General features: G+C 44.6%; 1 protein-coding gene across 6 annotated transcripts; it reads right to left on the reverse strand.

Annotated features, from left to right (window-relative positions):
• Positions 1–771: 771 nt before the first annotated feature.
• MAX (MYC associated factor X) lies at positions 772–23,355 on the reverse strand. Of its 6 annotated transcripts, none has more exons than XM_081229967.1 (5): positions 23,071–23,345; positions 22,321–22,347; positions 14,823–14,930; positions 2,351–2,480; positions 772–1,101 (listed from the first exon to the last, which is right to left on the reverse strand). In XM_081229967.1, the coding sequence occupies exons 1-5, from the start codon at positions 23,104–23,106 to the stop codon at positions 914–916; spliced, it is 489 nt and encodes a 162-aa protein (XP_081086093.1). In that variant the 5' UTR covers positions 23,107–23,345; the 3' UTR covers positions 772–913. The 6 variants fall into 6 exon arrangements, with proteins under 6 accessions (XP_081086093.1, XP_081086094.1, XP_081086095.1 ...); XM_081229968.1 differs by having other exon boundaries at positions 2,351–2,474; positions 23,071–23,340; XM_081229970.1 differs by lacking the exon at positions 772–1,101 and adding an exon at positions 1,875–2,088 and having other exon boundaries at positions 2,351–2,474; positions 23,071–23,355.
• Between the last annotated feature and the right edge of the window lie 2,895 nt (positions 23,356–26,250).

The raw sequence follows: 26,250 nt of genomic DNA on the forward strand, positions 1-26,250 counted from the left end.
AGATTTGATCATTACTTTATGAATCTGTCGTTTTGCAATACTGACATCATCAGAAATAGGGACAATTCACTCAGATTCAAATTTCAGTAGCAGGAAATAAATATCAAAACATCATCACTGGCCCTCAATACAAAACCTCTACCCCACCCTACCCTCCCTCCTTGTCCCGCCCCCTCCCACCCCCTGGCGGCTACCGCCTCACTGCTGCTGTCCCCCAACAAACCACACGAGTGTCACGAGGCCCTCCCTAAGGCTGGCTGAGAGAAGCAGGAGTGAAACAGGCCAAAGACTCTGCGCTGCAAATCTGTCCCCACTTCCTTTTATACCACAAGCTTCTTCAAGGATCTGGTCTTTCAACAGGAGCGATAAATAGCCTTTCAGGGAAAAAAAAAAAATCCTTAAAAAGAAGGGGGAATAATTCTGATTATTCCAAACTGGTCATCTTCTTAAAGTAGAGCAGTCCACAGATTCACAAAGTCTATCAAACAGAGGTGAGGGTGGCCCGGGAGGAGAGGCCTGGGAGGGGCAGGAGTCCCCGGGGCACATGCGCCCGGCAGGGCTGGAGGAGCTGGTGGGTGGTCAGGACACCATGTGCTCAGAGGTCTGGCCGGCCGTCTGTCCTCCACAGAAAAAGCTGCCAAGTTGGGGTGTTTTGGTTTGAATATTCCTGGTGGGGACAGGGAATCCCTGAAGGGAAACGTTAAAAAAAAAAAAAAAAAAAAGTGGAAATGGGGAAGGAGAACGAGAGCTGTTGTCCAAGAGCTTCTACGTAAAAATAAAATTAAAAAAAAAAAAAGAGAAGGAGAAAACAAGAGTCTCTTAAATGGTTCTGAGGGTTTTAAAGATGAACTGAAAGTAAGATAAGACGATGGAGGAGACAGACAGTTTTTATTGCTGGCCTGCCCCGTGGAGCTTAGCTGGCCTCCATCCGGAGCTTCTTCCTGCTTTGGGGCTCTTCGGGCTCCGACTCCGAGCTGGAGTCTGAGCCCCCATCGAAGGCAGAGATGGTGCTGCCCTTGGCGTTGGTGTAGAGGCTGTTGTCTGAGGAGGGGTAGTTGGTCTGCAGTTGGGCACTCGACCTCGCCTTCTCCAGTGCACGGACTGAAAGGCAACCAAGCGAGCGGGTTACAGCCTTCTGGAGACTGGGGGAGTAACCGAGTCTCAGGTCAGGGTCCAGCCTGTTCTTCCGAAGGGCTTGCTGGCCCCCGAGGCTCAGGGTGGCTCATAAGTAACTCCCTTCTGGTGGCTGTTCCACCTGCACACTTCATTTCCCTCCGCCTTTCCCAGCCAGAGCTGAGCGCTCAGTGGATGTGGCCAGCCACTCTGCAATGCCACCCAACCCTAAAGAGAAGGCTTGTGATGTCACTGTCCTGCTGTGGAAGCCCAGTACAGAGACAGGAGCACGAGCTCCCTGTGGGACCCAGCGGTGCAATAACAGCGAAGCTGGCCTGGCAATGCCAGGCTCCACAAGGGTGTGAAGGCCACACATCAGCAGGAAAGGATGACAGAAGATGTATCAGCCAAAGAAAAGTTTTGGCTTAGCTCTCATGTACAAGATCCACTTGGAAAGACAAGCTGGACACTTGGAAGCAAGTCACCAATACACACAGAATACCTGGGCTTTCCGACACACGGCCCCTACATGCAGGCTGCTCGGCCCGGTGACCAACCCGCTGCCGCCTCCCGCTGCCCAGCCCTCGTTTCAGCTCATCTTGAGCCTGGAAGGTCAGCCCATTTATTTTAGTTTAGTTTATTTGAGGTGTTCTAACCCAGGTGGTTACTTGCATTTCCTTTTACTTGCATCTTCCATGAGGGAGGAAGAGAAGTGAATTCCCCAGGAACAAAGAACTTGATCAGCTCTCGCTTTCCCCTGTGGTTGTAGGAAAAGGCGGATGTGAGCATTGGAGAACAGCATGGGCCTGGCCCAGAGGCTGCCCTGATTGGACTACCGTTGACAACGGGGAGCGCTCACTGTCCCTGAACACCTGGAGTCTCTGTGGCGCTTACACAGCACACTCCAATTCAAGGACCTCACAGCTCTTTTGAGACACCTGATGCCAGGTGTGACCCCTACGACAAGCGGAGCACCTGAGCCCCAAGAAGGGGAGAGAGAGCAGGTCAGAAAAAAGTCTCCAGTGTCTAACCCCTATACTCCACTGTTCCCTCACTGAGGGCTCAGGTCCTTCCTCAGGATGGCTCTACACTCGACTACTCAGGCCCAAGAAGGAGGGCCACAGCTGCTTAGGAGCACTCGCTCCGGAACTGGTTCTGGCTCAGCAGGCCTGGGTGCGAAGCCCTGACCTGGCTGGAGCACAGCAGGGCCAGATGCCCCACAAGCTCTGCCGCTCACCTTGCTGCTCCAGAAGAGCATTCTGCCGCTTGAGGTCATCAATATCTTGCTGGTGTGTGTGGTTTTTCCTTCGCATATACTGGATATACTCTGTGGCTTTGTCTAGGATTTGGGCCCGGGATGCCTGTTGCAATATGAGAAAAAGCAAAGGGGACAAAATAAAGACCTAGTCCACGCAGTGAAGAAACCATGCCTTTCAGCAAAGACGGCATGAGGGAATGGAAGCAGGAGGGGGAGGGGGCACAAGGCTGAGGAGACAGCGTAAGTGCTATCGGGAATCTTGTTTATACCAGTCAAGGCACCAGCTGCTTTACATAGCTTACCTCACTGGCTCTCTCTGAGAGAGGTAGCTCCACCAGGAACCCAAGGCTCAGAGACGTTTACTGGTTTATTCAAAATAAGAGTGTAGAGCCTGGATTCAAACGCAGGTCCAACTCACTCCTGAACTTGTACCCTGCCCACCCGCTTTGGTTCTTTAGGTTGCTTTCATGTCTTCAGCCAGGCTATTCTGAAAACATTAAAATGCTACTTAACTGAGACCTTGGGCCATTCACTCTCTGCTAGAGCCTGGCTGGCTACAGGCAGCTGGTCCAGAAAGACAAGATCAAGATCTCAGCTGGAGGTGGCTCAGGATGGGAATGGGTACAACGCTGTCAGGATGGGAATGGGTACAATGTTGCTCATCAAGGTCCTAGATTTCAGACAAGCTTTCAGACCGCTGTTAACTAGTTCCAATTGAGCCATGCTGCTTTGTCACGATTTCAGCCTAACTGGCTGAAGAGAATTTTGTGAAAGCTGTCAGAGCTTGATGTCAACACAGGAAGGGCATGAGATTGGGCCATTTCAGGAAGCAACCACACCTTTACCATGGCTGTCGGTAGCCTAGGCACTGCCCTGTCAGAGGAACAAGTTAATGAGCTAATAAAATGGATGTCAGGTTACTCGGCCCCTGGAGGTCAAAAGTACCTGGAAGATTCCCTCCAGGTTGCAAACACAGCCAGAGCTACTCATGGCCAGGCAGCCAAACAGCTGAACTGGTGGAATGGTACAAAGCCAAGAGAACTGAAGCTCAAGGCAGGGTAGTCTAGTAGCCGAAGTATGTTGGTGAGGCACCTCAGGCACCTGAACTGGAGCAAAGCTTCTTAAATGGCAAAGAAAACAGCCACACTCAGGCGAGCAAAACTAAATCCACCTGTAGTATATTCTGACAATCTCAACTCATAGACTTCAGCAGGGCTGGGTATCAGAAAGGTTTGGAAGGCCTGGGTTTATTCACCAGTTCTCACAAGTACTAGAGTTTCCAGGCTTTGTCTTATAGCATCCTTAAGGCAACTTCCTCAAAAGGAAATTGTTCATATTCAACCGTTTTTATCTGGTGCGAATTACATACAAGGCACGGAGCAGACACCGTGGGGAAACAAAATGTATTAGTCATGGCTTCTTTTGCCCAGAAGCTAACTTACTATCTAGTTGAGGAGATAAATGTATTTATATACAGACAAATCACAGGGCAGTACCAACAAGTGTAATTTGAGTAGTACAGATTAGAAAGGCCATGGGAAAGATGGCTTCTGGCTGGGGTGATCACCTTCTGAGTGCCAGGCATTAGCCTCGGCTCGGCACACACAGGCTCCTATCTGAACCAGTGAACCCTGGGTTAGACTGAGGTGGAATCTGTGGGAAAGGGTTGCTCTGGGCAGGGAGAATAGCACAAGCAAGGGCATGAGGGTGGGGACAGGACCAGGCCTATTTCTTTAGTTGAGTAAGTCAGCTTACGTAGAAAAGAATGAGAGCACCTACCAACGGGGGCTTGCAACTCTGGCTACAAGGCCGCTTCAGAAGCTGTTTCCCATTTCTGCCAAAGGGGACTTATTAGGGTTAATTACTAGGTGATAAAATGAAAAAAAAAGGGGGGGGCACATATTTAGAAGGGACTAATTAAAACACCCTGCCTCTCTGGCTGCTAGAGATGGGATTAAAAACAAGTATTGTAGGATAGGTGGCAGGGTGGCAGAGTGGGGAGAAGAGTTTAGGAATCCAGGAGACGGGTACCTCCTAGGTCCTGTCGTTAATGGGCTCTGTGACTGCAGACACAGTATTTCTCTCCGTGGCTACTCCTTATCTGATGAGAAATTCTCTCAGACCCCACCTAGCCTTCCAAATGCTATGCACTCCATCACTGATCTAATTGTTATACATATTTACATCCCAGTCTCTCTTTAAGTTTGACTATGTTTTCAACTAACTGTTGTTCCCAGAAAGCAACATTAACCCTTATTTAACTCCTCATTTGCATCTGGCACAAGGGAAAAAAGCAAAATCTCTGAACGAGAGCACTTGTGGGCTTCCCTGGTGGCGCCTGCAAACGTTCAGAGATAATTTTTAACAAATGACCACACCGAGTAGCAGCCTGAGCGCTCCCAGTTTCTTCTTCACATATTTATACATGAAACCACGAAGTGAAAAGGGAGAAGCAAGCACAGCACAACAAACCAAAGAGAAAGATGCCATGAGAGATGGAAGTTTTTCCACCTCAAGGCAGTTTTTGGATGAAGATAAAATTCATAGATGCTCAGAAAACAGTGTCTTGGGATCAAGAGGTCTCCACAGAAGGCCAGATTGGAATAAACCCAGCACGAGGCCTCCAGAATGCTAATAAGCACCGCCCTTCCTCCAAACCCCCATTGCCTAAGGAGAAGCACCTAGGCCACTTGGGGTATCCCTGACCCCCACTTACTAAGTCCAAAAGCATGGTTCAATTAACTTTATTTTGCCCCCTCCAGGGTACTCAACAAGAAGTCCCACAAGAAAAAATTTAAAGTACGAAATACAGAATTCCCCCAAATTTACATGTGCATCTAGTCCAGCGAAGAAAAAGCCAAAGGTTGAAGGTAGAAAATGCCAGACTCAGCTAAAATCCCCTCTCTTCCAGTTTTACAAACCATGCAAGGTCATGTGACCTGCCACAGGGTTAAGGTGCAGGCAGGCCCTTGCCTTTATGAGTTTATACTGTGAACAGCAGACATGAAGCCAGGAAAAACCCTGCGCTTTATGGCCTGGACTATGGAGTGGCCCTGGGCTTTCGGTTTCTGTTTTCTAAACCGTGCCCAGTTGGCTAAGTCAGCAATCTCCGTGTGTGTGTCCCTGAGCAGATAACACTTGGTAGGTCAACACGTCCACAGATTGACTGTTGCCTTTGGGTACCCAGTAAGGACCTGAATAATTTCTTTCCTGCTAGTTTTTACAATTAGAAGGTACCAGTTCTCATTCTGCCTTTCTAAGCAGAAACATATATCTCTTTAATGGTTTGGACACAGGATGGCCTATGGCCAAGGGCACTGAAAAGGCATTGGGCCTTCTGGGTAGTAGTTTAATGCACAGTGGCAGTCAGGCTTCTCTTTCCCTCTGGGAGCCACGCAAAAGGACACTGGACGCCCTTGCCCAATCGCATTCCAGAGCCACGGCTGCACACAGCGCTACAAATGATGATGATAATGGCAGCAGCTGAGTACTTACTAAATGCCAGGCACCCTCATACAATACTCTGATGTGTTATTTCCCCTATTTTATAAATGAGGAAACTGAGGCACAGAGCTGTAACTTGCCTGATATTACATAACCAGTGGGTAACAGTGAGTCAAGATTTGAACCCAGGCCTCCAGGACACCCTATTTTGGGACCACAGAGGAGGCTGTGGAACTAATGAAGAAGAAGATCAATGGAATTTGGAGAGTCTGAGCAGGAAGAAAAGGACTAGGAAAGAGTCACCCAATTTGTCTATAAGGACATCAATGAAGAGCCTGGTGAGGGTGATTTCCTTGAAGGAGTGATTTTAGGTAAATCATCTTCACACAAGTAATGGGTGCAGGAGTGAGTTGAAGCTGAAGCAAAGATGAAGACTGGTTTTTAGAATGAGGCTGAAAAAGTAAGAAATGGAAAAAAAGTAGCGTGTAATAACCTCAGCATTGAAGGAAGACTGTTTTTCTTTTTCTTTTAAAGGCAGGTGAAACTCAAAGTGACCCCTAGCAGAGAAGAAGCAAATACAGAGGAAAAGCCAGAAGATGCAAGTTAGCTTGAAAGAACTGACTGAACCTGGGCCTGGGCCAGGGGAAACGCTGGCCCCCCGCACTGCTCTGGCTTCATTACCTAAGAAGAGGAAACCCGAAATGGACAGCGGAGAAGACCCCAGCGTGGCAGAGGGACCCAGCGGTTCCTGTGCCACCTCTCCTGTTCGTACGCAGTTGCTGGCCTGTTTGCATCCCTGCCCAGAGCAGCAAGGAGATGGAGGAAAGGGCCACCCCAGCCTCCAGAGGCACCCACTTGAACAGAACTCTGTTTGGGAACAGAGTGTACTCACCTGGTGTGCTGCAGCAAGAATCAACTACCTATTTCATGAGAGGCCCCAAAGCCAAGAATTTGATTCTAATTAGTACCTTTTAAAGGTCCCAAATGATTCTTGAAGTAGTTAACACTGATGTTTAGGATGACATCCAAGGTCATTAAATCCCATTTAAGGTAGTGGTTCTCAAAATTTTTCATATAGGGCAAGAGTCCCACACATTTCTGGAGCTGTAAATCTTTGTGTTTGTTTAGACAAAAATCCAAGTTGTTTAGAAAGCAGGTGGGGAGAGGTGAGGAAGAGAAGAGTCGTACTAGCTTGTTAACATTAGGAACACCATTGCTCTTCCCTAGGTCCCTAATGCTGACCTGAGAAACAGTCATCTTCGCTGTATTTATCATTTTTTCCTCCTGTCAAAATCAGATCCTACCAGGCTGATGCTACAGCTGCCCTGTTCTGCCAAGAACCAAAACGCCACATCCTGGGGAATGAAAAAAGAACTACTGCCTGACTCACCAGTTGACATGTTTTGTTATTTTAAAGAAAATAAAACCATTATTTTCTGAAACCTGCACAAACTTCTATGCATAGTAAGGTAAAGGGAGGCCTAGGGCAAAGCTGGTGTACATTTTCAATTGAATAAGCCATGTTCTGGAAACAAATATCAAAGCACAATAAATTTGGGTCTGTATTAAACTAGTTCATTCCAAAATGGAACCACCATCAATGCCAACAAGGGAGGCTGGAAGGCTGTGGGCTCAGAGCCAGCACAGCCATGTGGCCCCTCAAAGGCTTCTTGTGCCTGGCCCTTCCAAGCCCAAAGGACCATTTTCTTGATTACTAGGGGAAGGCAAAGCTATCATGCCCCATTAAGGGCTTAAAGCTGGGAGCCAGACATTTGTTTAAGGGTCAACACAAATCATGTTTCAAACTTTGTATTCTTTTATCTTGAGCCCTTGGTGGTCTGAAATGAAGGTGTGACATTTCCCCATCAAACTCTGACCACAAGGGACAGGAGCACAGGGTTTCCTCAAAGAGGAAATACAACTAGTAAATAAACATGGGGAAAAGGATTTAATCTCACAGGGAATAAACAAAATACAAAATTAATTACTACCTTTTGCCTACTAAATTAGTCACCCCCTCCAAAAAAAAAATTCCAGTGGTGGTAAAATTGCTACTCTCAAAACAATACCAAAAGACTAATCTTTAGAATTTGCTTGAAAAAGAAAGAAAAGAAAGAAGACACGAAAACAATCCTCCTGGAATGCATTTTGGCAACATACAGCAAAAAATCAGATGTTCTTACCACTAGACCCAGCAATCCAACTTCTGGGAATCTGTTTTATAGAAACAGCCACATGCATCAAGATGTTCATCACTACATTATTTATAAAGTTAAAAGACTGGAGGCAACCTGAATGGTTAAAAGAAACATGCCTAATGGCTAAATATGAACACTCTATCACTTGGGGAAAGGGCATGTTATGTGAAAGCATCAGGCTATAGCCTTTACCCATGTAAAGCAGGCGTATGAAGAGACCAGAGGGGATACACAGATTGATAACACCATTATTCTCTTGTTTCTTAGACTCCATCAATATACACATGGATTTAAGAGCGGCCTTTGCCGGGGGAGGAAAAAAAAGGGGTGAGCTTTGTTTAACATCCACTTTAAGATGGCACCCTATTTCAGTCATGTTAAAATGGGGTGTGGGATGGGGAGAGTGCATCTTTGAACCGCACTGTCCAGCACAATAGCCACCAGCCACAGGTGGCTAGTAAGTACTGAAATGTGACTAGTCTGTAACGCACTGTGGTATCCTAAATGGGTGGGAAATCCAAAAGGGAGGGGATATATGTATATGTATGGCTGATTCGTTTTGCTGTGCAGTAGAAGCTAACACAACATTGTGAAGCAACTATACTCCAATAAAAATTAATTAAAAAAAAGAAAAGAAATATGACTAGTCTGAATTAAGACGTGCTGTAAGTATAAAACACACACTGGATTATCAAAACAGTGCAAGAAAATAATATAAAATATCCCACTAGTAATTTTTACTATATTGATTATATATGGAAGTCATACTTACTTTTGTATATTAGGTTAAATAAAATATATTATTAAAATTAATTTTACCTGCTATTTGTGGCTTACATTAAAATTCCACTGGATAGCACTTGTCTTAGAATCTTAGAATAAAGGAAAGGTTGTAGTTGTGTTAGAGGAATGGAAGGACTGTTTTTCTTCTTCCCATTTTTCCAAAGTTTCTGCAATTTTGTTAGAGGGGAAAGAAAAGAGAAATGCTGGAGGGAAGGCCCAGTAACCAATTCCTCTTCTTTCAAATCTCCAGATGGAAAAGCGGTAAGTGAGTTTCCTGACTCTCTAGTCTTCTCTATGGGAGTGAGCCCTCCCCTACTCTGTAGTGCAGAGACTTCCAGAAGGATGGACAAAGCTTCCGTCCTCAAGGAGTGCACCCTTCAGTTAGGTGATAAGAACTGTCACAGAAAAAAGGAAGACATAGGAGAGGCCCCATAAAGGGCCAGTGGGGTGTCAGGGAGAGTGATAACCCAGGGTTCTCAGGGTGCTGAGGCATTTGGTACAGCCCTTGAAAATGGGCAGGTGGAGACTGACTGGCAGGGGTGGCCTCATTGGGGAGAAACACAGGAAGGCACATGGGCAGGAAACACGGGGAGCTGGGGAGCCCTTGTAAGTGGGTCTCTTCATTGTGAAACCCCAATGTCATCTGGGTGGTGAAGCTGGAGTTGGGACCTTGGTGGAAGGAAAGAACTCAGATAAACCTGAAGATGACATTCCTGGGGAAACAGAGGAGGGTGTACACTGCTTCATAATAAGGGAAGGAGCAGAAAAAGCAGGAGGACAAGTTGGGTACCTTATTCAGAGAACATGGGATGCCAGTCCTTACCTTGATGGGCACTGAAAAGCCTTTGGAGGCTTTGGCAGTGCAAAAATACAGTTAACAAAGAATTCAATGAATCAGTACATTTACAGTTGCTGAGCCTGGAGCTTAAGGGAGACCTGGACAACTATGGACAACAACTTAAGATGTAGAAAATTTAAGAATAAAAGAACTGCCCAAGTTGGAGTCTGGCCAGGTAATAACCCTGTTGAGTAGTAAGGTGAAATGGGTAGGGCTGTAGTTTACATTTCATTTAAAAGACAACCCCTTTAGCAGCCCAGATATGATGTAGAAACACTGCTGCTGAATGAACTGCCTGCCTTAAAGGGTGTCCACTGGAGTGAGCTCCTCCCAGTGTAACAAGGCCAGGTGGAGAGAGGGCTTCCTTCCTTCAGTCCATAAACACTCACTCTGCTCCCTACTGTGTGCCAGGCACCAAGGGAAGAAATATGACCAAAGGTGTTCTCCCTGCCATCAGTACTTACTACAGTGTAGTACGGGAGACGGGTGGACAGTCATCAAGTAACCACACAAATATGTATACAGTTACACCTGGGATAAGCCCGGGTCTCAGTGCTGAGTGAGTTTAACAGGGAGACTGACCTTCAGCAGTAAGAACTACTATGTTCCCTGGTATAAGGGGCTATTTGGTTTCAACATCTACCTGTTAAGGACACTGGGCTTTAATGAAGATGAAACAAATTAGCTCCGTGTTTTAACCTCTTACTTGATGCTCAGCATGTTATATTATTGTTAATTGTTAGGTATAATCCTCTCCCCCAACAAGAGAGCAAGATTCTCAAGAGGAGACACCATGCATTAAGCCTCTTAAATCTCTGCGGCGCTCACATATAAAAACGTGAGCACAACCATGTGGGCTGTGGTGGTTTTTGTCAAAGAGCTGAGCAAGCCCACCGTTTCCTCTGGCGCTCTCACTCCTCAGCTCCTTTCTGGGAACCTACAACGAGCCGGAGTCTGTGACAGCAGCCGGCAGAGGCAGTGCCTTCACAGTCTCACCTAAAACAAAGGGACTCTGGCTCACTGACTGGAAGAACTCTTACTTGCTGACTAGAAGAAACACTTTTCTTCTTTATTTTCATCTTAGGTTATAATCTCTTTTTAACATAGCATAGCTCTATCCAGAAAGGAGAAATCCAGAGCACAACTGCCTGAGACAGCAATTAGGTATGATAAATAGGCATTTAGGAAGAGACTTAGAAGATGAAAAATTACTATACACCACTATTCAGCTACATATGGCACTACTGAAACAGAACCTTCTTTCACTAAAGTCAGCCAGGCTAAGGAGACACTGTGATTGGATACAGTCACTCTGGTGCAGGTGCTGGGGCTAAGTCACCGGGGGTGGGCACAGAATTACAGCCCCACGCAAAGGCAGACTGATGGGCTCGCCACCACGTTTGCCCCCCCACATAACAGCGTGAGCTCAGTGCCAGCAAGCCACTGGGCAACACTCCCTAGCACCCAACCAAGGACCCTCAAAATAAGGAATAGTTCTGTTCAAGAACAGTAATATCTTCCTTTGAAAAGTGGGACCACAGTCGTTCTTGCTCTTGCTCCCTTACTCTGGTTGACTGGCTGATGGTTCTAATGCCATTCCATCTTTCCTGTGGGCTCCATGTCCAGCTGAAAAACTATGGGAAACAAAAGGCTCAGGCAACAAGAGTTCAAGAGTCTACTTGTGAACAATGTGACCTATGGCAAAACCCAGCTGGACTGCCAACTATAATGATCTATTTCTCAGAACAGCTACGTGGACTCAGACAAATTTATAAACTTTCAGTGACCCTTAACTCTGCACTTTGGTGTTGTCTACATATGCTACTTCAGGGGATAATATTTTAGTAGCAACCCTAGCATGACATACTGCCAAGATTACTGACCCTATCCAGGGGAATCTCCCAATATAAAGACAAGATATAAGAATTTAGGCAAGATTTCTTTAAAATATCCTTAAATTGTTTACCCCTATGGTGTGGTAGAAAGATTGAACTTGGCAACCAGCAGTCCTGAGTTCTAGTCCCTGTCCAGCTATAGACTGATCTGGAGCTTGTTTCCTCATCTCTGATACATTAAGGATGGCAGGAGCCCTAGCAGTAGTAATTGTCCAATTATAATAGTGTAGTACTCACCTCAGAGAACTGCTGTGCAGATTTCATTTTACATTGCAATACAGATATTAGTTAATACTGAATTTTTTACTTAAGCAGAAGGTGACCATTTTATAGTAGAAATATAGGAAACAAAGGATAAATAGAGTTTGGGTCTCATGTTTAAAGGGGTTTTTTTTTGTTGTTTTTTTTTAGTATAAGTATCCCCATTCTTGGTTAGGATCCAATTCAATCAGTATTAGTTTCTCTTTAAAAAACAAAAGGCTTATTAGAACACATAGGACAGATAATCCAAATACTAAGTGAGAAGTCACTTGGAACATAAAGGTGAACAAGTCAAAGGAGACTGGCGGCCTTCGCTTCAAGAAACTGATCTAAGCACCCCCAAAACTCACAGGGCAAAATGATCATTTCATGATTATTTACATAATGTCAGAACCTTAATTACTGCAATCCAATTCAAGAATTACCCAATTCCCTTTGGTTCAAATACCACTTTTTAAAAAACTGCAACATTTAGGGAGAACTAGGAAGTCTGAGAGACCAAAGTATTCTGTTAGACTCACTGCAGCACCTGTGAAACAGTGTTGGCAGGGAAGGAAAATAATGAAGATTGTGGAACTTAGTGGGAAGGAGCTGGGGTCCAACCAAAGCTAATAGCCACTTACTTCCTTTATTCATGCTCAACATGAACATTTGGACTGGAACACACAAAAGCATTCTGAAATCAGAAAGGCACCTGGTTAACTTCCACTGGGGCTTTGATCAGCTAGAAGAAACCTGGCCCCTCGACCACTCCCTTCCCCTAGTCGTGCTACTTCTCTGACCTCATCTCCTGCTATGGTCCCTTCACTCACTCTACTCCAGCCGCTCTGGCCTCTGTCTCCTTGACAGGCCCAGGAATGCTCCCAGGTTCCTGCCCCTGGACTATTCCACTCGCCCTCCCTGGCCTGGAATGCTAATCACCAGATAGATGCATGGTTCTTTCCTTCACTTCCTTCAAGTCTTTGCTCAGATGTTGCCTTGCCAGCGTGTTTTTTCGTCTGCCCTAATGAAAACTGCAACCCTTCCTTCCTTGTTTTTCTCCATAGAACTTATCTGACATACTATATATATATTTAATTATTAGTTCATTTTCTATCTTTTCCTCACCACACTAAGAGCTTCTGCTTTTGTCTACTTTGTTCACTGCCGTATTCCTAATATCTAGGACAATGACTGGTATGTAGCAGACCCCCAGTAAGTATCTGCTGAATGGAGTAAGTGAATAAATGAATAGGCCACAAAGAATGACAACTGTTTGGTTTGTAAGGTTACCAAATTCAAACTGTCATCTTCCTTGAAGAAAGGAGACAACAGGATTTAGGGTAATGTGATTTTAAGGATTTAAGGAAGAATGTTATAATGATGTAAAATAGACTGGATAAAGAAAAAGGTATAGTTGAGCTCTTAAGACTGACCTCTCACAAAGTGTTCTTGAACTTAAGCAAGCCTAAGAATCACCTGACTGCTGGTTATAAATACAGATCTCTAGGCCTGCCTCCAGAAAGACAGATTCAGTAGTGATTCTGATGGGGGTGATCCACAGGCCATTTCTTGGGATATGCTGCCCCGGCGCCACTCCCGATTAGATGTGAGACTTAGAAAAAGGTAGCTCTTGTCCATTTACTTCACCAAAGCCATTTTAATTGATACCATGGCATATGAATAAGCACCTACTGTCAATAGTTCAGACAAACACAAGAGATAATCCTTTGTACATGTGTACTCTGACTAAAAGGGTGAGCCTCTCCCCCCATCATAAAGATTTCCTGTGGTGCTTAACAGTGTTGTATCCAGGAATGTTGTTATTCCAGGTAAGCACCTTGGTCCAAGGCCATTAAGCCAAGTGCACACTAAGTAGGCCTAACCCAGGGCAAATTCTGGTTTTGCAATGCTAGGTATTTACATGGCCTGTTTTATGTTTTTCATAAAGGTCAGACCTACCCCATCCTTTATAGCCACACAGCCACACCTTAAATAACGTATAAAGCAAGTGGCTTACCAGACTGGCAGTCTAAATAAAATGAAACCATAATGGTCCCAAGTTTAATTCTGGATAACCAAACAAAACCAGGACTCCTACCACAGAGCTAAATCTGGAAAGCCATTCAAAGCCCACCTGAAAGCAACAATTTTTCTTAAAACGGTTGCTTTTTTTTTCGGTTGCTTCTTTAACACTGCATTATTGAACCAAAAACCAAAAACACACAGGTCTTCTTCCAAGTTTGCCACTTAAACACTGAATAGCTGCAGAGAGCAGCCAGTTATATTGTGTGAAAAGGATGGAACTAACTGTGCAAACACATATTTTCTCCAAATTCCAAGGAGTGACCCTAACCCACAGACTTTTTACTCAAAGCTTCGGACTTTGTTTTTCAAATGTAGAAACAGCTGGTGCCTACCTCTCCAGGGAAAACAGTTTCTGGAAGGCCACCAGTGGGGTAGAGGGATGGCGGAAGAAGAGTAGTTATTTTTTTCTTCCATTTCGTATGAACACATCTCTTTACTCAAGTCCCACATTTAAAATGCTCTTTACATGCCTTTGAAATAATAACTGTTGGACTGGGAGATCACTGGTGTCCAGATTGGTTCTAATACATTCTTGGGAAGTTTCATTTAAAATAAGTACTCACTTCGAACCATATAAAAGGAATTCTCATGGAGGTCCAGAGAATCACTGACCTCAGGAATCCTTAGCATTATTCCAAACTACTATATGCTACTCTCTATATTACACTGTATAGTTATGATAATTTCTTGAATGAGTAATTTATTATACATAATACTAATTTTAAAAGAGAGCTCCTACTGATGTCTTAACAAGCAGCTCCATTACATCTGACATCGTTTGCTAAGGATGAACTACAGTAGGTAAGGTGTGTGATGACTCCCCGAAGAATCAAAGATTAAGGAAACCATGTCACCCAAATATCCCTGACTCCATATCTTTCCAGAAAGGTGAATGCCCTGCTAAGCCCCACAGTGAGTTCCAAGTTAGTGGTGGTTAAGCTAATCAGCTTTCTCAATAAACTCACCTTCTCTCCTTGGAGTGATGGGACCGAGTCCCGCAAACTGTGAAAGCTGTCTTTGATGTGGTCCCTACGTTTTCGTTCCAGTGCATTATGATGAGCCCGTTTGTCAGCCTGGAAGAATGGGAGAAAGAGCACATTAGTGATGTCAGTCCTTCTGCTTGGTACAGGTGAGTGGGTACAGCCTGGAAGTATATGCTGTCAGCGCTGTCCCAGGTGACTGGACTGGGAAGGATTTGTCCAGGTGGGCAGTTAGGAGTCTCCAGAATTAGGCTCTGTTAAAGGGGGAGAAAGGGGTGAGCAAGGCTTTCGACAGGAACATCCAAAGTAGCTCGATGCATCCAGTTCATGCATAAGTAAAAAAAAAAAAAGTTATTCATGGGGACAAAGTGTGACTCTCCTGTAGCATCAGTTTTCTCCCACAACTTACTTATGTGACACAACAGCCGCCAGTCCATGGCTGGGAGGTGACCAGGGAAAAGCTGCAGTGGGCCCCTTCATAAGATGTGATCACCCCCACTGTAAGAGATTCCCCATGGTGGGTACCCAGGAAAGGAGTTAGGTCACTGGTGCACTGTTTCTTTCCATGTGAAACCATCACCATGAGTCTGCTCTGGTCTCCAGCTCACTAAGAGGTACTAGTTTTAACATCTTCTTGCCAAATCATACAATAGAAACTAAAACCTCTAGAAAACCCAGATGCATGAATCTGCGATCATTATGACAGAGCTGATATAGACGCCAACTGCATTCCGAGCTCCTACTTTTTAAAGTGCATCTAAGGTGCTATTCAGCCAAGGGCTTCCCTCACACAGGCTGCCAGAGAGGCGGTTCTCAGACAGTAAACCTCTGACACTCACATATTCTCAATACATCTCATCAGGCACCTGTGGCACGTCATGCTTATTTGGTGGTATCTAAATACCCACAGGCCAAACTCCTTATCCTGTCCTGCTTAGAATCACAAAGAACAATCAGCTGGAGAGGGACAGACACGGCCAAGTAATCAGTGGCAAAATACACTGGCTTCAGGTGGAAGAGACAATGCTGGAGAACACTGCAAGAGAGCTTTGGCAGGTCCCCATTAAAGGGGCGGTCCCTCCAATGAAGCACAAACGCTCACTTAACCTAAAGCAAGAACTTCACATCTGCACTCTGGGAATTATGGGAAATACTATACTCTAAGAATTTACCCCCAATACACAAGGTTGCACTGGGCTAACCTAAAGAGGAAGTCTGTACAGAGGAAGTTCAGGTAGTTTTAATCTACCCAGACACAGCACCAGGAATTTAAAAAATGAAGCAACAGGAGTAAATAACTTGGCTTAGCACAAGAATGCATAAAATGAATCTTTATACTAGACAAGATGTTCGGACAAAAGTCTATAGAGAGTTATAGGAATGAAAGAACTTGAAATTCTAGTATCTAATCCTAAAAGTCTGAGTCATTACAGAGGAAGAGGCTGAGAGCAGCTGTGGTAATTTTAGTCACTTCCTGGTCTCTCGAGCACAACACCTCACCTATAGCTCTGTTGAACTGGACACATGGTTCCCATCACAGCCATGGTTCTCCATGGCATAGCACTCATTTTCAGGGCAGATGCCTGGAACACTTCTAAAGCTCTGCTAATCTTACGCCTGGAATCTCTGTAAAAATGAGTGTCTGCTGAACTCCAGGGATATGTGGAATTTACAGGGAAACTGAGGGAATGATCAGATAACCTGAGGCTAGAGGAAGGTATCATACAGCATTAGAGCAAGAAAAGTGCAGGTGCATTCTATCAGCAGTATGAATAGCCTGAAAGAATTAAACATATTTAAGTACCTAGTCCTTTTCTAACTTACCATTCCCTCTAGTCATCTGTTGATACATAGGTAAGTTGGCTGGGTCTTAGACTAAAGACTTAGAGGGCTGAGAGATGGCATTTGGCTTCTATCTGTCTCTCCTGTGTTTGCTACACACTCCCTAGGATGGTTTATTTACATGCAAAATAATCGCCCAGCTTTGGTATCCAGCAGCAGCCCAAGATACTCCTGTCTACTAAATCACCCTGATTCCTGGCCCTCGTCCCAGCTTAAGAGCTGTGCACAGAAGCAGTGACACCAGTTACCCACAATCCCTCTTGTTGATACAAATAAAATTCTAATTGTCTGTTTTCTTTCTGGGAGAGCCCTGCAAATCTCAAATGGCTAGAATCAAGTTGGACTTGGTTTCACTCAGGCCTGCAGTAGAAGGGTGGAGCTAAGTATAATCTAACACCAAAATCATCCCCACAATGCACTACCCCCTTCCCATTCACTGAGCCCTGAAAGGACTCAAATGGACAAGTCTTTCGGTTAGAGGATTGTAAGTGAACTTGGCTGTGGACCATCAGCAGAAATCTTGGCTTCTCATCTGGGAAGCCAGCCAAGTTTGAGAAGTTGGCTCAACAAGGAAAGGCAACAGTCCACTGCCTGGTAGAAAGCCTGGGCTGGGGACTGTTGTTCTCAAAGTAGTGGATGGAATTTCTGTGGTGGTTCCAGGCCCAATTTAACCAGCAGAAGAGTGGAATCTTAGACCATTCCCTGCTGCCATGTCCATCCCCAAGCTGCTACACTTAACCAGAGTCCATTTTAAAGCTCTCAGAGACAATGGCAATGATGTATTTTTCTTCTTCTCCAGCCTCATTTGAAAGAGCAAGTTAAAAACATGCAGAACTAACATGTCTAATTCCAGGCAACTCTGAACTAAATAATACCTCTAGTGGCTTGAAAGACCTTTAAACGTATGAAAAACTTTTACACAAGACTGAGAATTCTGTTTGGGAAACATTTCCAAATGTCCAGCCGGATGAATTCCCTTCCCCCGCGACTCATCCAAATGGAGGGCCAGTTGCCAGGCTTATCACTGCTTTGTTAACTATCTTTGCTTGCTGGCAACCCTTTTCGAAAGGGACAAGATTTGAAGACTCCCAGTGTAAGGCACCTGAGATCCTCCCACAAACTCAAAACTAGTTTAAAAAAGCAACAGGTGGGGAAGGGTCAAACAATTGTGTGTCTTGAACAAATAAAGCTCAACTCAGATGAGTCAGCTTTCTCTCAGCTATACTGAGAAAGATGTTTGATAATGAAAACGGGTGATACCAAACAAATTCTAGGAGACAACAGAAACATTCTTGGGCTGTACAGCAGGCCCACAAATACCTCCCCTATACATCCTACAGGAGCAGTGGCTGGATGCTGTCATTCTTTAAGTGCGCTGGATTTGCAGTTTCCAGCAGACAACCCTTCCTTCAGGGCATCCTAGGCTAACAGAAATACTAAAGAGCCGTGTGATCTTAAGAGTGGCCCACAGATGCTCAACAGGAACTCCGACACCAAATCGATTCCAGCTTTGACATCTCTGCCAAGGTTTTTATTCAGCCTCTCAGTATTATTTCCACCAAACTTTCCATACTGGCAGCCAGAATAAAAATCTTCACCTACAATTTGTCCATCTCTGACACTAACAAGCACATGTTATCTTAAGTGTCGTTAAATGTTGAAGGCAAACGTTATTTTGTTAGCCAAGAAGTTGCTAAACTGGCAGTAGGTCATTCAAGCTAAGGAGGGCTGCTCAAAACTGAAGAAATCTCTTTAAATTATTTCCTTCCAACTTACTGCATAGAGAATACATCTTCCTTCAAGGCATTACATCAGTCAGCAGCATTATTTCCTGCAAGTTCTAGGTAGGCAAATCACAAGGGGAAATGAATGATCCATTATTCAAGTATGACCAAGGTTCTCCAGAGCAATGTCCTCTCTTGCAGGTCACGTGACACCTAACCCCATCTATAAGGGGAATCTTCTCAATTCCAATATAGAAAATTCCCACCATATATGGAATTAGAGTTGCACAGTAAACATTTACTGCCTTTAAGAAATTTCAAGGCTAGATTTTAGAAAGAAATAGTGTTGCTTATGATTACTTAATAAGCTACTCTTATTAAACACTAACACTGGAAATACACAGGCTCAAAATTCTCATCAGAAAAGATCTATTTACTACTTCTGATGGGAAGCAAATGGATAAATAAAACTGAAATTCTAAGCAACTTAATTCACTTTAATCAACATGAAAATTGCAACATGAAATTATGGGCAGCTAGGATGAGAAATTCCCAAAAGTCCTTAATAGGAGATATAAATTGCAACTTCCCAACACCTCTCCTGTTTGAAGCCGACTGCCTGGTATACATTTTTAATATCCAATACATACATGTGTTTTCCAGGCTATTCAAAAAAATCACTTGGTGCCTAAAAAACTTGGGAACGCTATCATCCAAATATGCCATCATACTATACTCATTTTCCTTGATCAACTATTTTACCATTACTGGAATCTTGAAAAAAGACTTTTAAATACAGGAACGCCCTTCAACAGGTATTTTTAGGAACCAAACCTGGCATCCACATCACTGTCAACACTCTAAGCAGACACAAAGTACATGTATCATGTAGCACTTCTGCCATGCAACTAATTCCGGGTAAAAGACAGTAGTTTCCTGAGTAAATTCCGATCTCAAAGGTGACCAAGCTCATTCCCTTCTGAACACATTGCAATTTCTAAAGAAACAAAGAGCTCTGAGAAGTTAGAAGTATTTCATACCAGAAAGGTCCAGAAACAGAATTGTACAAATCTGTTTCTAATCCCCCCCCAAAGATATACTGTAACTGAAACACGTGCAGCTGTCATGAAGGATAAGCTGAAAAAGGTCTTAGGCTTCCAACTAACACACTAACCCCACATTTCTTGTATACGTTCATTCTTTAAAACAAACAAAAAAAATCCCAAGCAGAAATAAAACAAAGATCACCTTGTATGAAATATACCTGCCCCAGAAAACTGTCTTTGAAATGCAACTTTTTCCCTCCAAAAAAATAATAAAAATAAGATAATATCAGTGGGATTCTGAGACATTGAATTTAATAATAAAAATTATTGTTTGGGATTACTTCCTTTAACAAAGCTTACTGGTCACCGGAGAAGTTGTTTTCTGTTCGCACTGAGGCAACAGAAAAAAATACTCATCAAATCAGTTTCACTTTCTGTTACTGTTAGCCTCACTTCCTAACTCTGTTATTGCTGAGTATCCTACATTTCTTATGTAGTAAGGCTGTAGCTATTGTAGTGACATTATAAAACATGAATGAATACCTCTTTTTATATTAGGACCCACAGGACCGTTTCAAAATAACTTTTTTTAAAAGTTCTTCTGCAGTTCTAAATATTTGGTTGTTCACAGTCCACACCCTTTTCTGAACTAAGGCAAAGCTTAAGAACAGTTTCCCCCAAATTAAAAAAATATATATTTATCTATACTAAATGTCAGGAAATAAACATAGTCACACAGAAAAAAAAAAGCCTTTTTACCCTACGTGTTCACAATAATTGCTTGATATGCTATGAAATTTGTCTACTGCTTCTTCTCTCTATGCCATTGTGATTATCTTGTAACAGATAATATTTAAATGTCTCAGCAAGTAGATGTGTCAAATTAAAAACAAAGGGTCAGAACCACTCCCTGTGCCCACCTTCCAAAATCAAAGGGAAAAATCCTAAGTGCCTTAACAGCGAACTGAAAACCTCCAGACCAGACAATGAGATGAGCACTCTAGGAGAGTGGGGACATTTTCGTAATTTAATAAAACGATTTACATCAACAGCCATGTGGACGGGCATTCTGAAAAGCAGAAAGCGCTCAAGAACTGGAAGCCAAAATTTCACAAAGAAAATCCTTATCTCACTGCAAAGCCAATATAATTCCAATTTAAATAATGATCCTTCAAAGGAAGCCTAAACAATCCCTACCCTCCAATCCTGATCAAGCCCTAGGGCAGATTTTACAACCGGAGATTTGGAGGAAAATAATGTTTTAAATAGACTGTGTTCCAAACATGAAATTCCAAGTTTACATTATTAAGGATAATAGTAACCGACAAAAAGGAATTTAATTTTCAAACGTATGTATAAATATTAAGTATCTGACAATACTTCAAATATTCAAAGTACTGTCTTCAAATACTTCAAGGAAAAATAAAACAAATTCTTTTTTAGTGACTACTACCCAGGGATAATTTTAAAACCCCTGGAACAACTGCATTCTTGGATTTTATGGAAATATCAGCTTTCCATAAGTAAAGTTTTTCTAAATGCCTAACTCCTTCGACAACCTTAGAATCTGTGCTCTAATGAAAAGCAGGTACAATTAAGAGGGCTTGCTTTTATCCTGTGATAATGAAATTATTAGACCAGAGGTCTCAAAGTGGCATCTTGCAAATTCTAACAAGCCCCTAAACAACTTGGTTGCCTCATACATTATTTTAAAAATCAGAAAAATAACATCAAAGTCTGGATTTGTAATCTTTCTTTTAAAATAGGAAGATAAGACAACACTAAGCCCTCATTCCCACGTAACAGCAACCCACTGGACTTTAGTGACTGCCTTTTCAGAAGAGGCGTGTGCTCTCTAGTACCCCAGTCCTCACCTCTGCTCTCTACTTTATTCCTGACTATCTCACTGCCTGGGCCACCTAGAGACATCTAAATTTTGGACCCTCATTCTCTACACTTCTTACTGCTCCCATCTGTCAAATGTTAGATGCTATGGTTTACTCATTTCTCTTCTCCTCTGATTCTGAGTTATTTTGCCTCTATTCTTTTTTCTCCCTCTAATCTATTCATGGAACACCCATAGTACTATCTCAGACTCCAAGGACATGAGATTTGTGTCTATCTTAATCCACAGAACCATCCACTGAGAACACTAATATCCAAACTCTGAGAAATTATTGACAACACGGTATGGTCTCAACCATCACCTCTTAGCAAACCTCTCTCTACAGTGCCACTTTTCTTCAACAGTTCTTTTATTGTCTTTATACTGCTCCTTCAACTCAAATATAGTCAGACCACAATAAGCGGCTGAATATGACACGTTCACATTCAACCTTTGGCCCCTCTACATTTCCAATTTCTGCATTAGAATAATACCAGGTTGTGCTAGATTCCATAGGTCTACAGCAGTCACGTGACTTTTGGTTAAAGGTGATTACTGCATGTGGCTTCAACTTCACACAACTATGCAGATATGGTTTAGAACCTACTTGTTCCTAAGTAAATCTGGCCACTTTTCCCTGAAATAATACTACAATTTACTTCAGCATGATGTGTTTCTCATTTCCCACTTCTATAGTGACAGCTAGAGCCCCCAGCGGAAACCTACAGAAGGATTCATTTCCTTGCATACAAATTCTCACTCACGTACAGTCACTGAACCTCACCACCTGAGAACCTAGAATTATGAGGTTCGCAAACCCGCCCCCCCACCTAGAACCCCAGAACAAGGCCCCACCTCACCTTAGCGGTTAACAGGAGGGTTTACTACAATATTAAAAGTAATAGAACGATCTCTTTTTCTCTCTGACCCCAAAAAGGACTAGAATTGAACGGAAATGAAAATGAAACGGAGAGTAGGAGACGTACCGCAGATTGAAACCTCGGTTGCTCTTCCTGGAATAAGAGAGAAAAAAAATAGAAAATATAGAAGTTATTTTTACACTTCATATTCAATAATAAGAAAGAAAATGCCGGCGGCAGAGGAAGCGGCGGGTGGGGGGGAGTCAGCCCTACCCCCCTCATCCCACGCCCCCATCCCCCCTAGCGGGATCCGGTAGCGGGGCAGGGGGGTCCCGAGCGCCGCCCCTCCTTCCGAGAACCGACCCGGGACAGAGCGGGTCCAGAGCACTGTCTCCTCTCCTTGCACCCAGCTCAGGGCGTCTGGACACTCCCAAGCCCTCTCCGCCCTCCTTCACCCGCCAGGATCCGCCGCGGGTCACGGGAGGAGGGGGTCGCGGGCCGAGGGAGCAGGTCCTAAGCGCGGTGCCCTTCCCCAGGATCCGGACAATGGGATCCCAGACGCACCCCGTCCCTGTCCCCCGGATCCTGAACTGGATAGGGTGGGAACGGGAGGCCGCAGCACCTTCCTCCACCGGGGGAGGTGGGGGTCCCAGAGGCCGCGTGTCTCCTCCCCACCTCCAGTCCCAGAAGGCCGCTCCGGCCAAGAGCCCGGAGGAGAGCGAGCCGGGAGCGCGACGGAGGCGGTCCCGGCCCAGGGTGAGGAAGGGGAAGGAGGCGGCGGCTGCTCGGCCCCCTACCGCCGTCGCCCTGCTGAGAACCCCGGCCGCTGTCCCCGCCTGACAACCCGCAAGGGAAGGAAGAAGCCCCAGGACTCACGTCGCTCTCCACCTCGATGTCATCGTTATCGCTCATTTCCTACGGCCCAGGGAGCGGCCACTGCAGCGGCGGCGGGGAAGGGGGAGGGGTGGAGGGGAGGGGGAAGTCACCGACAACAACAAGCCGAGTCCCCCCACACACACACTCACTCACTCACTCACTCGCTCTCTCACTCACACACACACACACACACACGCACACACACAACACGGGCGAGAACCACCTCCTCACTGCAGCACCGGATCAACGGCGGCACGCACGCCCGGTCGGCCCCCTCCCACGTGACCAGGCTCGTCACGCTGGGGCCGCCGAGACTTGTAGTTCTTGTCCGTTTGACTGACGGCCCAGCTAGCTCCAGAGAAACTACAAATCCCATAAGGCACTGTAAACAGTCGTCGCCAGCCCGGCTTGTTGACGGAGCCCAGAGCGCCTGCGTGCCCCGTGGAGGGGGGCGGAGAGAGAAGCGGCGCGGTGCCTGCTGGGAGTCGTAGTCCGCAGACCGCGAGTTGTCAGGAGATTTTCCTCCCGAGGCAGCAGAGGTGGCTGCTGGGAAGACAGGACACGTGGAGGGAGCTGGGGCTCCTGGAGCCGGGCACAGGCTGAGCGCCGGGCGCCGGGCCCAGGGGACAGGGTGGAAGCTCTGGATGAGTAGCCGCCTGCCTAAATAACGCTGCCTCTCCTTGGTGCGACTGGTTTTACTCTGTGTTCTAGATGTGTGAGTCGCTCTGCGTTGCGCCCTGGGGCGTAACGCCCCTGCTGCGGGGATGCTGCTGCGGCGAACTTGGGGGCGCGGCTCCGGATGCCCACGCGGACCTCTGGGATCTGGCTATGGCGAGGTGTCAATAGTAGGTGTTAAATGGTATTACAGGATAGGCAAGATGACCGGCCTCGCTGAGGGATCACTCCCAGCCACGAGAATCGTGTCTTCATTCATCCGGGAGTGACCATCTTGTTACTCACGTGAGGGTCGTCCTTTCACAGATACCCGCCCCTCAACAATCGTTTACGTGGAAATAAAAGCTCCTTCTGAATTTGTTGTAGCCTAAGCAGTTTGAGGAGTGCCCCAGTTCAGAGTACCATAATTAAGAATTGTGAAAAGTATCAAAATGGAAAACCGGTGCAGCTCCCTATCCAGTTAAAATCTTATTTAAGTACTGTGGCATGAGGTGTGATCGTATCCATTTCACTAATATATATTGAACGTCCAACATGTGCCAGCACGGGAATGCCATAATATCTAAGACTGGAACGGACCCTGTCTTCATGAAGCTCACGGTTGTGGAAACAAAAGTGAGACTGCCCTGCTGCCATTTTAAGAGTGTACATCAAGTCCCACAGGAGGAAGAATACTACTGATAATAAGACACCTTCAACCCTAAGACAAAGTATCCGAACTCCTTTTTTAAGTCTGCTGTCTAGAATGAATGAAATCTTGAGCTTTTCCCATCAGTTACTGATTCCCTAATGAAAACCATTTTATCCCTGACTTTTGAATACAGAAATTTGGGAATATGTCATTTGTGACATATCTTCCCATGTGAGCATACTATCTATGCTGAAGAGATAAATGTAAACATGGTAATCTTTACATTTTTCCTTTAAATATGTTGTATTTCTTATTCAGTGGTCCAATCCTACTGAAGTCAGCACGTCTTTGCAAGTATACTTATCTTTTCTAAATGCTTTTGTCTCAGTCTTCCTTTTACACTAAGTGGGGGAAAGAGATATAAGCAGATCATTATAGGAGCTGCTGGGCTAGAAGGGAGACAGGGAAGGTAGTTCTTGAGTGAGTTAATTAGCTGGAACCTAGGGCTAATTCATGATTGCAACAATTATTGAGTGGCAGTTATGTGCAACGCACTATAAGGCAACCCAGGCTACAAGTTAAAATCCCTCTGGGGGTTTTACAAAATCTGATGCCCAGGCCACACCCCAAACCAGTTAAGTCAGAACCTCTAGGGGTGAGAACCAGGTAGCAGTATTTTTTTTTCTAAAGCTCTACAGGTGATTCCAATGTGCAACCAAGATGGAGGACCCCTGCTACAGAGGATGCCAAGATAAATAAGATAGTCTTCCACTGAATCGTACACTTTACAAGAGTTAATTTTATGGTTTGTCAATAATTTTAATAAAGCAGTTATATAGAAAATATATAGGAAAATCTTTGCTCATGTGGAGTCTAAACGCTGGAGTAAATTATGAACACAAATAATTGCAACGAAGACAGACTATCTGAGTGTTGAGTTAGCTGCCCAGGCAGTGAATGATGTAAGAGCTCAGAGGAGGGAGAATTATTTCCAGGTCTGAGGTGAGGAGGGGAGGTGTTGGTGACCAGGTAAATCTTCTTAGACTGTCAGCTCCACGAGGGGAAGGACTGGATCTGCAGAGATTGGGTCAGATTTTGGTCACCACGAGTCCCCAGTTGTTGGATGGAAGACTGGGCAAGTAGGAGAGGTGAGGAGGAAAGGCTTTCCAGGTAGAGAGACAGGTGATTTTAACACATCTCTTCTTAGTAATTGATAAAATATGAAGACCTGTCAATCCAGTTAATAAGCACCCAATTGTAGAATATGTTCTTTTCAAGCACTCATGGAACATTTACAAAAACTGACCATGCTTTGAGCCATAAAGCAAATATTAACAAATTTCAAAGGATTGTGATCTTAGCATGTTCTTGGGCCTAATGCAATTAAAGTAGAAGTAATAACTAAAAGGTAACTAGAAAATCCTAATGTTTTGAGTGACCCAGGTGAAGGGACTTTCATGAGGAAGGCACATACATAGGACAGAACTAGACATATGAGTGAAGACATTTCCTCTAGTTTTCCTTTTTAGTACTTTTCTGATGTGAATAATAATCTAAGACCCTAAGAATTCATTTTTATATCTGTACACTTGAGTGTCTTTGGTAAAGCACTTATCAAGACCGGGCCTTGGCACTGGGCAGCCCAATCTAACCCCTTGCTGCTTCAAGTTTGATTCAGTGATATTCACATCACCAGGGAGCTTGCTAGAAATACAGAGCCCACCCCAGACCTACTAAATCAGATCTGCACTGTAACAATATGCTCAGGTGATTCATACACACATTAGAGTTTGAAAAAGCTCTGATGAGGGAGGAGGGGGACAGCAAATTGGGGGGCAGACTACCACCATTTTCTCCTCAGCTCTTTTACAATT

This window comes from Mesoplodon bidens (genome assembly GCF_964165515.1).
Source record: "Mesoplodon bidens genome assembly, chromosome: 3".
Classification (NCBI taxonomy): domain Eukaryota; kingdom Metazoa; phylum Chordata; class Mammalia; order Artiodactyla; family Ziphiidae; genus Mesoplodon; species Mesoplodon bidens.

Bases quoted from the DNA above. Each gene is read 5' to 3' on its own strand.
- MAX (XM_081229967.1), bottom strand. From the start codon at position 23,106: ATGAGCGATAACGATGACATCGAGGTGGAGAGCGAC. The intron at 22,348-23,070 runs GTGAGTCCTGGG...CTCTTATTCCAG, and splicing joins ACATCGAGGTGGAGAGCGAC to GAAGAGCAACCGAGGTTTCA. The intron at 1,102-2,350 runs GTGAGCGGCAGA...GTTGCCTTTCAG, and splicing joins TGCTCTTCTGGAGCAGCAAG to TCCGTGCACTGGAGAAGGCG.